The sequence below is a fragment of the Panthera pardus genome, unplaced genomic scaffold (assembly GCF_024362965.1).
Source record: "Panthera pardus isolate Hobbes unplaced genomic scaffold, ASM2436296v1 HiC_scaffold_3, whole genome shotgun sequence".
NCBI lineage: Eukaryota > Metazoa > Chordata > Mammalia > Carnivora > Felidae > Panthera > Panthera pardus.
The window spans coordinates 46,218,591-46,231,731 of record NW_026526876.1 but is presented as its reverse complement, the minus strand read 5'-3'; the positions used below and the strand labels follow the sequence as shown (position 1 = coordinate 46,231,731).

At 37.2% G+C, this 13,141-nt stretch overlaps 1 protein-coding gene across 6 annotated transcripts in view; it reads left to right on the top strand.

Annotated features, from left to right (window-relative positions):
• Window positions 1–13,141, top strand: part of TRIM37 (tripartite motif containing 37) — a 145,603-nt gene that overhangs the window by 83,142 nt on the left and 49,320 nt on the right. For all 6 annotated transcript variants that reach the window (XM_019431070.2, XM_019431075.2, XM_019431074.2 and 3 more), the window contains exon 18: window positions 8,206–8,400. In XM_019431070.2, the coding sequence (XP_019286615.1) occupies window positions 8,206–8,400 (195 nt within the window). The remainder of the gene's footprint in view (window positions 1–8,205; window positions 8,401–13,141) is intronic.

The following is a 13,141-nucleotide window of genomic DNA, read 5'->3' as shown; positions in this document are numbered from 1 at the left end:
CCCAAAATTGTAATTTATTAATTCAATAAATAGTTTTGGGGACCTGTTATACCTCAGACACTAAATTGTGGGTGCTGAGGATACAATAGTGAATCATACCCAGATAATTTTTATTGTATGCTTTTGGGAATTTTAAATACTTGGCATTTGTCAAATGCCTTTCCTATATCAAGATTTTTGGGAAATACAATGAAAATTACTTACTCTTAACATAATTGATAATCTAAAGGTGAATAGATGTATGAGCAGATAGCTAAGAAACGTAAGATAGTACACCTACAAAAGAATCACAGTTTCTTTAGATATTGCCTCCTCAGGAGGTAGAACATAACTCCCTACCCTTAAATGTGGGCTATGCTTAGTGACTTGCTTAGATGAAAATATAGTAGAAAGGGAGAAATAATTTTATGCCAAAGAAACAGGGCAAACATTATTGTAGCCAAATTATCAAATTTAACATCATCCATGTTGTCATGTTGATAGCATATGTACCCTTGTTATGATGTGTTGAGAATTGTACTTTACATCTGTGGTGTTGTCCTCCCAAAAACCCATAAACACGATCTAACCACGAGAAAAACACCACATGAACCCTTGTTGGAGGAACATTTTATAAAATATATGACCAGTACTTTTCAAAACTGTCAAAAGCAAGAAAATTCTGAGGAATCACCCCAGACCAGAGGAACCTAAGGAGAAATGACCCATCTAGGTGTAATTTGGTATTCTAGATGGAACCCTGAGACACAAGAAGTACATTAGAGAAAGATTAATGAAATCTGAATAAAGTACAGATTTTATTAGTTAATAATAGCATATCAGTATTAGTTCATTAGTTGTGATAAATGTACCGTGATGATGAAAGTTGTTGACAGTGGGAAAATGGATTATGGGATTTATAGGCATACACTGAATTATCTTTGCACCTTTTATAGAAATCCAAAACTATTCTAAAATAAAACATTTTAATATATAAAGAGAATAAAAGCTGAATTAAGGGTGAGGTGGGGCTGAGTGTGGAATGTATTATTGTTATAATTTAATTATGGAAAGTCCATTTCAGGCTTGAGTTTCATATTTCAGAACCACACAATCATCTAAAGAATTATAGCAGTTAAGATGTTAAGTTATCCACTAACTAGAAGATCTTCGTTACACAGAAGCTAGGTATGAGGTAAAATAACATTTACTTAATTTCAATGTGTAGATAATATTAAATAAGGTTATAGCTTGAAATAAATATTTAATGACTCAGGTGGCCTCATTCCATCAAGAATGCTTTTAGTTTATTCAGTTATTTTCATTAGTTACAAGAGAACTTCCGCTTATATTAAGTACTGAAAATGTAAATAAAATGTATCATTGTGAAAGTATTCTTTTTATGAAAAAAACTTTTAAATGTTCATTTTTGAGAGAGAGAAAAAGAGAGAGAGAACGAGCAGGAAAGGGGCAGAGAGAGACACACACAATCTGAAGCAGGCTCCAGCCTCCAAGCTGTCAGGACAGAGCCTGATGCGGGGCTGGAACTCACAAACCGAGATATCATGAACTGAGCGGAAGTCGGACACTTAACCGACTGAGCCATCCAGGTGCCCCTTGTAAAAGTATTCTAATCTAGAACATTAGCTAGTTGAATCTTGTTTGAGAACTAAAAGGTTCTAGTAATATGACGCACTTGTATAACAAATTGATGTTATGTAGGTTATTAAAACATTTGTTACTTATTTTGGTTAAAGACCTTTAAGGTTACTTGTTCCACAGGTATTTAATGATTGCCCACTTGGTATCAGGCATTGTGTTGTTCATTGGGATAATAAGATGAATGAGCATTATCTTTCTAAAATGAGAATCTAGCACTAGTGATTACAGAACTTTGTGATTGTAAATACAGATATAGGGTGATACCAAAAATAGAACAGGTAATTAGGAATGAGTGAAAAAGGCTTTAGAAAGGGAGTGGTGCTTGCTTTTGTTCTTGAAAGATGAGCTAAGAGTTCATTAGAGGAGCAGGGAAACAATGAGATTAAGAGTGGAAAGGCATTCCAAGCAAAAGATGCAGCGTTGTTCTTTTTAGAAACTTGAAATAATTGAGGGGCGCCTGGGTGGCGCAGTCGGTTGAGCGTCCGACTTCAGCCAGGTCACGATCTCGCGGTCCGTGAGTTCGAGCCCCGCGTCAGGCTCTGGGCTGACGGCTCGGAGCCTGGAGCCTGTTTCCGATTCTGTGTCTCCCTCTCTCTCTGCCCCTCCCCCGTTCATGCTCTGCCTCTCTCTGTCCCAAAAATAAAAAATAAAAAACGTTGAAAAAAAAAATTAAAAAAAAAAAAAAAAAGAAACTTGAAATAATTGAGACTTGATGTGGGGGCAGGCCAGTGGAGACTGGTAAGCAGGAACCCAGATCAGGTAATGGAAAGTTTCATTTGCTAGGCTAAGGATTTGGGGCTTTATTCTGTGGAACCATTAAAGGTCTTTAAAAAGAAGTGTGATCAGATTTGGTTACATAGTGGAAGATGAGTTAAAGGACAACATTAATTAGAAACTACTGAAATGTTCCAGAAGGGAAAATTATGAGGGCCTAACATAGGGCAATAGTAGTAGGGATGGAGACAATTTTTTGAAAGATGTTAAATAGTAGAATCAATAGGACTTGGGAATCTAACTGGATGAGATGGATTTGGTGGATATGTGGGGATGATTCCTTAAGGTTTCTGGGTTAGGCTGTGCCATTACCTAAGACAGTGAGTCCAGCAGCAGAAGATACTATATTCAGTTTGATCTTTGTTGATTTTGAGAAACCTGTGGGACAATTATGTGTTGATCTCCAGACCCAAATATCTAACTGTTGAGAAGTTCTCAGCTATGTAATCTGGTCTAGAAAGGCACAGTGTTTGTTTGTTTGTTTGTTTATTATTACAAACAATATAAATTTTATTAATTGGAATAAATAAATAAATTAAAAATTTCCAAAAGATTTGTCTATAACATATAAAGAACTTCTACAAATCAACAAGAAAAAGGTAAGAGTACCTCCCAGTAAAAAAGGAGAAAAGATTGGAATACACCCTTCATGAGGGAGGCTATTGAGATGACCAATGTACATTTTAAAAAGTACTTATCCTCTTTCATCAGAGAAATGCAAATTGATATTATGTCTTAGTAAGGATCTCTTGGGTATTTATCCTACATGGAGTTTGTTGAGCTAAGCTCCTTGAATGTGGTAGACTAATATTTTTCATCATGTTGGAAGTTTTCAGCCATATTTCTTTGAACATTCTTTCTCTTTGCTCTTGTGTTACCCCCATTATATGTATGTTGGTACATTTGATGAGATCCCACAGATCTCTGAGACTCTTCATTTTTCTTTATTTTTTCAGGAAGTATGAAGTAAAAATCAGTAAGATACTGTTGCACACCCACTGTAGCAACTAATATATGATAATATTTTTTAAACTGGCAATACTAAGTATTGAAGGCATGTAGAGAGGTGGAAACTCTCATACCTTGTCAGTAGGAATGAAAATTGGTAGCACTACTTTGGAAACGTGTTAGGCAATATGTTTTAAAGATGAACATACACATTCCTTTGTATGAGCCAGGGCTTGCCAGTAGATTTTTAGAAGAGTATTTAGAGCAGCATCATTCTTTTTTAGGTGTTGTCATTGTGTGTGTGTGTGTGTGTGTGTGTATGTATGTATGTATGTATGTGTTTTAATTAAGAAAAATAAGCATAATTTACGGGGCGCCTAGGTGGCTCATTTGGTTGAGTGTCTACTTCAGCTCAGGTCATGATCTCATTTGTGGGTTTGAGCCCCCTATTGGGCTCTGTGCTGTCAGCTCAGAATCTGGAGCCTGCTTCGAATTCTGTGTCTCCCTCCTTCTCTCTACCCCTCCCCTGCTCGTTCTCTGTCTGTCTCTCTCTCAAAAATAAATAAACATTAAAAAAATTTAAGAAGAAAAATAAACATAATTTATAACAGTAAAAGATGTGAATAAGCTGGTTTAGGACTAGGCTGTATAAGACCTTGAATGTCATGCTGCTGCACACAGGTACTATGATAAAATCAAGAACTTAGATCAGTGTGACATTTTATTTTGTTTTATTTTATTTTATTTATTTATTTTTAGTGTGACATTTTAGTAGGGGGTTGGCTCAGGAGGTGGGGGAACCTGTCACTGATCGATTTGCTTTTTTTTTTTAAATTTTTTTTTTTTAACGTTTATTTATTTTTGAGACAGAGAGAGACAGAGCATGAACAGGGGAGGGGCAGAGAGAGAGGGAGACACAGAATCTGAAACAGGCTCCAGGCTCTGAGCTGTCAGCACAGAGCCCGACGCGGGGCTCAAACTCACGGACCGTGAGATCGTGACCTGAGTCGAAGTCGGACGCTTAACCGACCGAGCCACCCAGGCGCCCCTCGATTTGCTTTTTTATGAGGTATTTTATATTTTCTTCATGTGACCTTCAAGAACAGTTGATGTATTTAGAATTTTAGTAGCTTTATTCTTAGCAGCTAAAAACTAGAAGCAACCCAAATTCTTTCCAAATAGAATAAAGAAAGAAATTGGGGTATATTCATATACTGAGATGCCACACAGCAATAATGAAAATGAATAAACTGCTACGTATAACAATATAGATGAATCTCTTGAATATAATGTTGAACAAAGAAGCAGGATATTAGAGCACATTATCATTTCATTCATATAAAATTTAAAAACAGGCAAAAGTAATCTATGGTTTTAACCATAGGATGGAGGTTACTTTTGGAGAGGAAGGTAGTAAGCAATTTTAGGAGGCATGGGAAGGTCTGGGGGTACTGATACTTTGTGAACATTTATTAAGCTGAATACTTATGTATAAGACAGATATGCATATACAACACACCCAGTACAATGGCAATATTAGCTCTGAGAGAGGGAAACTGAAATAGATGCTACAGTCTTTGATGTCCTGTGGATAGTTAGTAGAAAGATGGGAACATGGGAGGGAGGGAGTCGCCAAAGAGCATAAACCACGAAGGAAGGGAGTTTTTGTTTATTGGTGAAAGTAAGGCCTGGAAGAGCACTGAGAAACAGGAGAGGGCTGCTGTTAAATAAGTCCATTTAACATGGAAAAATGGGCAACTTCTACTTTTAAAGAAGAACTAGATACCAGGGCAGTAGATAAAATATACAGGGCTGCTGAGTTACTTATTATCCAGTCAGTACCACCTGGGCAGCTTTTAAGAAAAAGATCCTGGATCCCACTCCAGTATTCTTTTTCAGACATCTGTAGTGGAGATAGGGATCTGTAATTCTTTTTTTTTTTTCTTTTTTTAACATTTATTTATTTTTGAGAGACAGAGTGAGACAGAGCACGAGTAGGGGAGGGGCAGAGGGGCAGGGTGGACACAGAATCTGAAGCAGGCTCCAGGCTCTGAGCTGTCAGCACAGAGTCCAACACGGCGCTCGAACTCACAGACTGTGAGATCATGACCTGAGCCAAAGTCGGATGCTTAACAGATTGAACTACCCAGGTGCTCCAAGGAAACTGTAATTCTTTTTTTTTTTTTTTAATTTTTTTTTTAATGTTTATTTATTTTTGAGACAGAGAGAGACAGAGCATGAACGGGGGAGGAGCAGAGAGAGAGGGAGACACAGAATCGGAAGCAGGCTCCAGGCTCTGAGCCATCAGCCCAGAGCCCAACGCGGGGCTCAAACTCATGGACCGCGAGATCGTGACCTGAGCTGAAGTCGGATGCTTAACCGACTGAGCCACCCAGGCACCCCAAGAAACTGTAATTCTTAAAACTCCTCAAATGCAGCCTGATTTGGAAACTTCCTAGTAAAGGAAAAGAGTTAAGATGTGTTCTTTTTTTTTTTAATTTATTTGTTTGTTTGTTTGTTTGTTTAAAATTTGCATCCAAGTTAGTTAGGATACAATGCAATAATGATTTCAGGATGAGAATCCAGTGATTCATCACCTATGTATAACATCCAGTGCTCATCCCAACAGTGTCTTCCTAATAATGCCCCTTGCCTATTTAGCCCATCCCCGCACTCAAAACCCCTTCAGCAACCCTCAGTTTGTTCTCTGTATTTAAGAGTCTCTTATGTTTTTGTCCCCCTTACTGTTTTTATATTATTTTTGCTTCCCTTCCCTTATGTTCATCTGTTTTGTATCTTAAATTCCACATATGAGTGAAGTCATACGATATTTGTCTTTCTCTGACTAATTTCGCTTAGCATAATACCCTCTAGCCGAGCAATATTCCATTGTGTATACACACACACACACCCTACATCTTCATCCATTCATCAGTAAGATGCAGTTTTAAGGTGGAGAGGGGATAGTTTTCTGCTTTTTTCTTTTTCTTTTTCTTAAGAGTTCAGCTTTTTCTTGAGCATGTTACAAAGGTTTAATCAAAAAGACCAAAGCCCGTATCATCATCAGACTCCTCAGATTCTCTTTTCTTTGCTTTCACTTTCTTTTTTTTTTTTCCCTTCTATCCACATTTCTATTTTATTCCTGTTGCAGATAGGTGTGTGTGGTTTTTTTAAGTAATTATTTAATTTTTTTTTAATTGCAGTTCTTTGCTTCCACTTTCTTTTCCTCAGCTGGGGCAGCAGCATTAGAGGAGCCCAGACCTCCTGCTGGTGTAGCACCAGCTTCTGGGACAGGTCCACCAGCCCCTGCATTACAAATGAGGCTCCTAATGTTGACATTGGCCAGGGCCTTTGCAAACAAGCCTTGTCAGAAAGGTTTAACATTTATACTGACCGCCTTGATGAGGAGATTCCTCTTATCCTCCATGGTGTCATTGCAGGATGAGGGCCAAGTAGATCCAAGTGAGCTCCTGAGATAGAGGCCATGGTAGGTGAATGCTGAGTGGTGCTGCCAGGCATGGTGGTAGTCACCAAATGAAGTGAGAGACTTCCTACAAAGGACCAAGCAGTTGTAGCAGTTTGAGAAAAAGGGGAGTTTTCTGCTATTTTTAATAGGAGTTGAAGGGGTACCAAGGCTGGGAAGAAAAATTTGCAGTAGGATGATAACCTCATAAAGAGGAAGAGGAAGAAGTTGGAAAAGGTGAGGATGTGAATATAGATGGAATATATATAAGTAGATAATTAGCTTGAAGCTTGTGAATAATTGGAACTTTTCTCCTAAGTTATTTCCTTCCAGATCTCTTTGAAAAACTCATGAATAGTCGGAACCTGGTTATTTTATGTTATGTTTATATTATCTATTTTAAGACTTTGTTGAATGTAACACTTTAAAATTTTAAGTTTCTTTAGAACATATTTAAATAGTTTTATTGAAGGAGGTCAGTTTAAACCACCATTTCTGTACCTGATATTTGCTAGGTATTTTACTAGGCACTAGAAACAAGTCCAGTGGTTTCTTTAGCTTAAGGAGCTTAGTCCAGTGTAGGTGATACAGATATCACATTGCTCATAGGTGTCCATACTGTGCATCAGTCATTAACAAGTTCAGTCTAGGGGTGTCTGGGTGGCTCAGTTGGTTAAGTGTCCTACTCTTGGTTTTGGCTCTAGTCATGATCTCACGGTTCAAGAATTTGAGCCCTGTGTTGGGCTCTGCGCTGTCAGCACAGAATATGCTTTGGATTCTCTCTCTCTCTCTCTCTCTCTCTCTCTCTCTATCTCTCTATCTCTATCTCTATCTCTATCCCTATCTATCTCTTTATCTCTCTCTCTCTGACCCTACCACTCCCCTGCTCACTGTGTCTCTCTGTCTCTCTCTTTCAAAATAAATAAATAAACTTAAAAAGTCCAGTCTAAAAACTCCTCAAGAAGAGTACTGTTTTGGTGTCTAGTTTCTTGAGATCTGTGATACTGTGGGGATTTGTCTTTCTTTGAAGACCACTGGGTTATGGGATATATCCTCCTTTTCCTCACCCTTATCTCCCTTATTGTGTATATTATATATATTATCACCTTTTTATTTCTAGGCCTAAGGATGGGGTTGAGGGTTCCTCCAGAATTCTGGATAGTAATAAGGCCAGTGCTTAGTCACTGTGCTTCTGTATACCTCTCTGGCAGTCTGGTTTCTCCTTTCTGCTTCTCACCATGTTCTTACACCAACTCCTAAAAGACAGGTCCATAGACAAGTATTCAAACAACACTAACCAATTTACTTTTTCTTTTAATGATAATTAAATTCGTGCAAATTTATAGCATGCATTTTCTTCATCTCTGTTTCTTTTGCAGGTAGTAACCATGGCTATCTGGGCGCCAGTAGCAGAATGTCAAGAAGAGCACATTTATGTTCTGCTGCTACCAGTAGTTTATTAGACATTGATCCGTTAATCTTAATACATTTGTTGGACCTGAAGGACCGGAGTAGTATGGAAAATTTGTGGAGCTTACAGCCTCGCCCTCCTGCTTCACTTTTGCAGCCCACAGGTAAAATATTAATAGTAATTTCCCTTTTATCTGTTACTCTACAAATGAACTCTTCATTTTAATACAAGTGTCTTATTTAAGTGTTGGAACACAGTATGTTTCTGTAGCAAGTTGATTTTTCATTATGTATTATAAAACATGACATTTAAAAAGAATAAATGAATTATCAGTTAAGTGAAAAAAATGAGATACAAAAAATTATATATTGTATGATCCCATTATATGAAATTCTGAAAAAGTAAAACTGTGGTGAAAAAAACACATCAGTGGTTGCAGAGGGGCCAGGAAGGGAGGAAGAAGAGATCAGCTTAAATAACAAATGAGAAAACTGGGGGCGGTTAATAAAAATCACGGAGTGGTAATAATTATTTGACTATATATATTTGTGGAAACTTGCCAAAATTAGTAAATTTTATTGAATACAAATTAATCACAAATTACAGTCATTTTAAAAATCAATCATATCCTTGTTCAAGTGGCCGGATTTTTCTTCTTTTAAAAAATGACATTTAGTGGCGCCTGGGTGGCTCAGTCGGTTAGGTGTCCAGCTTCAGTGCAGATCATGATCTCACAGTTTGTTGGTTTGAGCCCCTTGTTGGGCTCTGTGCTGACAGCTCAGAGCCTGGAGCCTGCTTCACATTCTGTGTCCTGCTCTCTCTCTCTCTGCCTCTCTCTCAAAAATGAATAAACATTAAAAAATTTTTTAAAAATGACATTAATATAAATCAAGTTTTTGGTTGTTGTTGTTCCATGATGTTTTTGCACAATAATGTCAAAATGTCTATTAGAATGTTTGTATATGATCTGGCATTTAGATTGTGTATGATTGACAGTTTGATTTATATGAAGTACTGTTGTCCTATTTGTGAATGACTTAATAGGAGTTTTGCAGGACTCATTAATACCTTTTTTTTTTTTTAACGTTTATTTATTATTGAGAGACAGAGAGCATGAGCATGGGAGGGGCAGAGAGAGGAGTAGACACAGAATCTGAAGCAGGTTCCAAGCTGTAAGCTGTTAGCACAGAGCCCAACTCAGGTCTTGAATCCACAAACCACGAGATCATGACCTGAGCTGAAGTCAGATGTTTAACCAACTGAGCCACTCAGGTGCCCCATAATACCCTAACTTGTAAGTGGAACCGTGTCTGAATTGAATATAAAAAAGATGGTTTTGTGCTTTGATGTTCAATAGCCTAAAAATGTATACCAACTAGCATCAGTGTTTTATTTGCCTCAAAACGTATACCAACTAGCATCAGTGTTTTATTTGCAGAGGTTATTTGTTAAAGAGAAGTTACATCTGTATTACTGTAATGTGATGTATACCCACACATATTAGATGTGTTGTCAAACCTGGAGGTTTTGAAACTCTCAGGCCTACTTATTTTAAACAGCTAAGGATTTACCTTTAAATGCCATGTTTTAAAAACCATTTTTGTTAGCTTTCTAAAATATACTCAGTATTTTCCTGCCTTTTTAAACAGTAGTATTATACAAATCAAATATCAGTGATTTAGAACAGTGATTTTGATGCTTCTTTAAAACAACAGAACTCATTTTTCAAAGTGTGAGGCAGAGCTTTGATGTAGAAAACACCTAGACTGCTCTAGTTGGAGGGTGAACTCAGAGACTGGATTATTTAGGCCTTTTTTTTTTTTTTTTAAACGTGTATTCATTTTTGAGAGACGGGTGTGGGCAGAGAGAGAGGGAGACACAGAATCTGAAGCTCTGAGGTGTCAATACAGAACCCGACGCAGGGCTTGAACTCAGGACCATGAGATCATGACCTGAGCTGAAGTTGAATGCTTAACTGACTGAACCACCCAGGCACCCCTAGGCCTCTTTCTTTCTAAGGTATACCCTGGGAAGTCTAGATCCTCAATTTGAAAGATTGTCTCCAGTTATGTTATGAAATACTTGTCTTTTATCTGTGATCCAAGTACATTTTGTATTATACTTGCATTTTTATAAAACGTAATCACACTGTATATAATTTTACATTTTTTTCTGAGATATTTTTATTGTAGAAAATTTGGAAAATACAGAAAATTGCAAAGAAAATAAAAATCACATATAGTTCTTGTGATCAAAGAAATAGCTTTAAAAAAGAAAGAAAAGAAAACACCTTGACAAGGGTTTTGCTTAAATTACAGCCAGTGTTACTTGCAATGACCTAGTGGAACAGACAAGTTATGATTCTGCAGGTAGATGTAACTTTTTTGAAGGTAGGTAACTTTTCTGCAGGAAACTGCAGGTAACTGCAGGTTACTGCAGGTAACTTTTTTGAAGGAAATTTTAGTACTAGGTTTAAAATACCTCTATCCTTTGGGACTCCTGGATGGCTCAGTTGGTTAAGCTTCCGACTCTTAACTATGACTAAGGTCATGATCTCATGGTTTGTGAGTTCAAGCCCGCATCGCGCTCCACACTGACAGTACCAGCCTCCTTGGGATTATCTCTCTCTGTGTCTCTCTCTCTCTCTCTTCCTCCCTCCCTCCCTCCCTCCCTCTATCTGCCCCCCCCCCCCAATAAATACATACAATGATACATACATAAATAAATAAAATACCTCTATCCTTCAATGCTTATTTTCACTTCTAGGAGTATATCCGAAATAGAAAACAGTCAGAGTTGTTTGAAAATATCCAACAATGTAGTTACGTCTGAAAAATTATAGCTTACCCGTGTGTATTTTATAGACAGGTAAAATCATGTTTTTGAAAAACATTCAACATCAATGGAAAAATGAATATATACTATTAACAGAATAAGATCTTCGTTATCCAAAAATAAGTTTTCTATGTAAAATTAATAATATAAATGAAATGATCTGAATTTCCAATCCAGGTGATCAAAATGTTGATGATGAGGAAGGGGGAACAGTAGAGAGGAAGAGCAAATCTTTAAATATCTACATGCCAGTGGGTATCAAAATAGAGATGCCTATTAGATAGCTAAAAATTAAGAAGTGGAATATAGGCAGTTATTTGCCTAGAGGTGATACTGGATAATTAAAACTACATGAGTTAGATTGTAGAAGAGGGAGTTTTAAGAAAATTTTAACAGGAAGAGGGCCTGGGATGATTATGGTGAACATCTGTTTTTACTAAGTGTGTGGAAGATGAACCAGATTAAAGAACCTTTGGAAGGGAAAGAAACCAAGAAAATAGAAGTCATGGAAACTAACTGAAGATAACCTATATGAGAGGATATGAAAAGCTAACATTGCAGATAGATCCAACCTTCTTTTTAATTAAAATGCTTGTTTGGGTTTCAGTGTTTATTTTGTTTATTCAGTTATTTATTTATTTTCTTCTCTTTTTTAAAAATTAATTAATTAATTTTTTAATTTACATCCAAGTTAGCATATAATGCAGCAAGGATTTCAGGAGTAGATTCCAGTGATTTACTCTTTCTTTCTTAATCTGTGTACCTTTCATTTTCTTTCTTTCTTTTTCTTTCTTCTCTCTCTTTCTTTCTCCTTCCTTCCTTCCTTCCTTCCTTCCTTCCTTCCTTCCTTCCTTCCTTCCTTCCTTCATCTTACTGCATTAGCTAGGACTTCCAGTAAAGTGGTGAAAAGGAGTGGTGAAGGGGAACATCCTTGTTCCTGATTTTGGTGGGAAAGCTTTGAGGTTTTCACCATTAAGTATGATGTTAGCTATAGGTTTTTCATAGCTATTCTTTATCAAATTGAGAACACTTTCCTCTATTCTGGTTTACTAGGAGTTTTGTTTGTTTAAAAAAAATTTTTTTAATGTTTATTTTTGAGAGAGAGAGAGCGCGCGCGAGCGAGCATGAGTGGGGGAGGGGCAGCGAGAGGGGGAGACATAGAATCTGAAGCAGGCTCCAGGCTCTGAGCTGTCAGGACAGAGCCCGATTCAGGGCTCGAACTCATGAACTGCGAGATCATGACCTGAGCTGAAGTCAGATGCTCAACCGACTAAGCCACCCAGGCACCCCTGTTTGTTTTTTTTAAAGTTTATTTATTTTTGAGAGAGAGACATCGTGAGTGGGGGAGGGACAGGGGGGGAATCCCAAGCAGGCTCCGTGCTGTCAGCACAGAGCCCAATGTGAAGCTTGAAGTTGAAACTGTGAGATGACCTGAGCCAAAACCAAGAGTTGGTTACTTAACTGACTGGGCCACCCAAGTGCCCAAAGAGTTGTTTTTTGTTTTTGTTTTTTTTTTAAATTCATGAATGGGTATTGGATTTTGCCAAATGCTTTTTCTGCATCTATTGATACGATGTGATGCTTTACATTATTTGATTTTCGAATGTCAAACCAGCATATCTGGGATAAATCCCACTTAATTGTGGTATATAATCCTTTTTATATACACTGTAAGATTTAATTTGCTAATGTTTTGTTGACGGGTTTTTTTTTTTTTTGTCTCTATTCATGAAAGACACTGGTCTGTAGTTTTCTTTTAATGTCTTTGATTTTCATATTAGAGTAATGCCTCGTAGATTGGGTTTGGAAGTATTCCCTCTTCCTTGGAAGTATTCCCTACTTATATTCTTGGAGATAATAGAAGGTGGATGTAGGCCTCTTCAGATTATCTATTTCTTCGGTTTTTGGCAGATTGTCTTTCAAGGTATTGGTCCATTACATCTAAGTTATCAAAAATTTGTTGGCATAAAGTTGTCCATAGTATTCCTTTATTTTCCTTTCATTCTTTCAGTACATATTGAGTGAATCTATTATGTATCAGACTCACTGCAGGTTCATGTTCTTAAAAG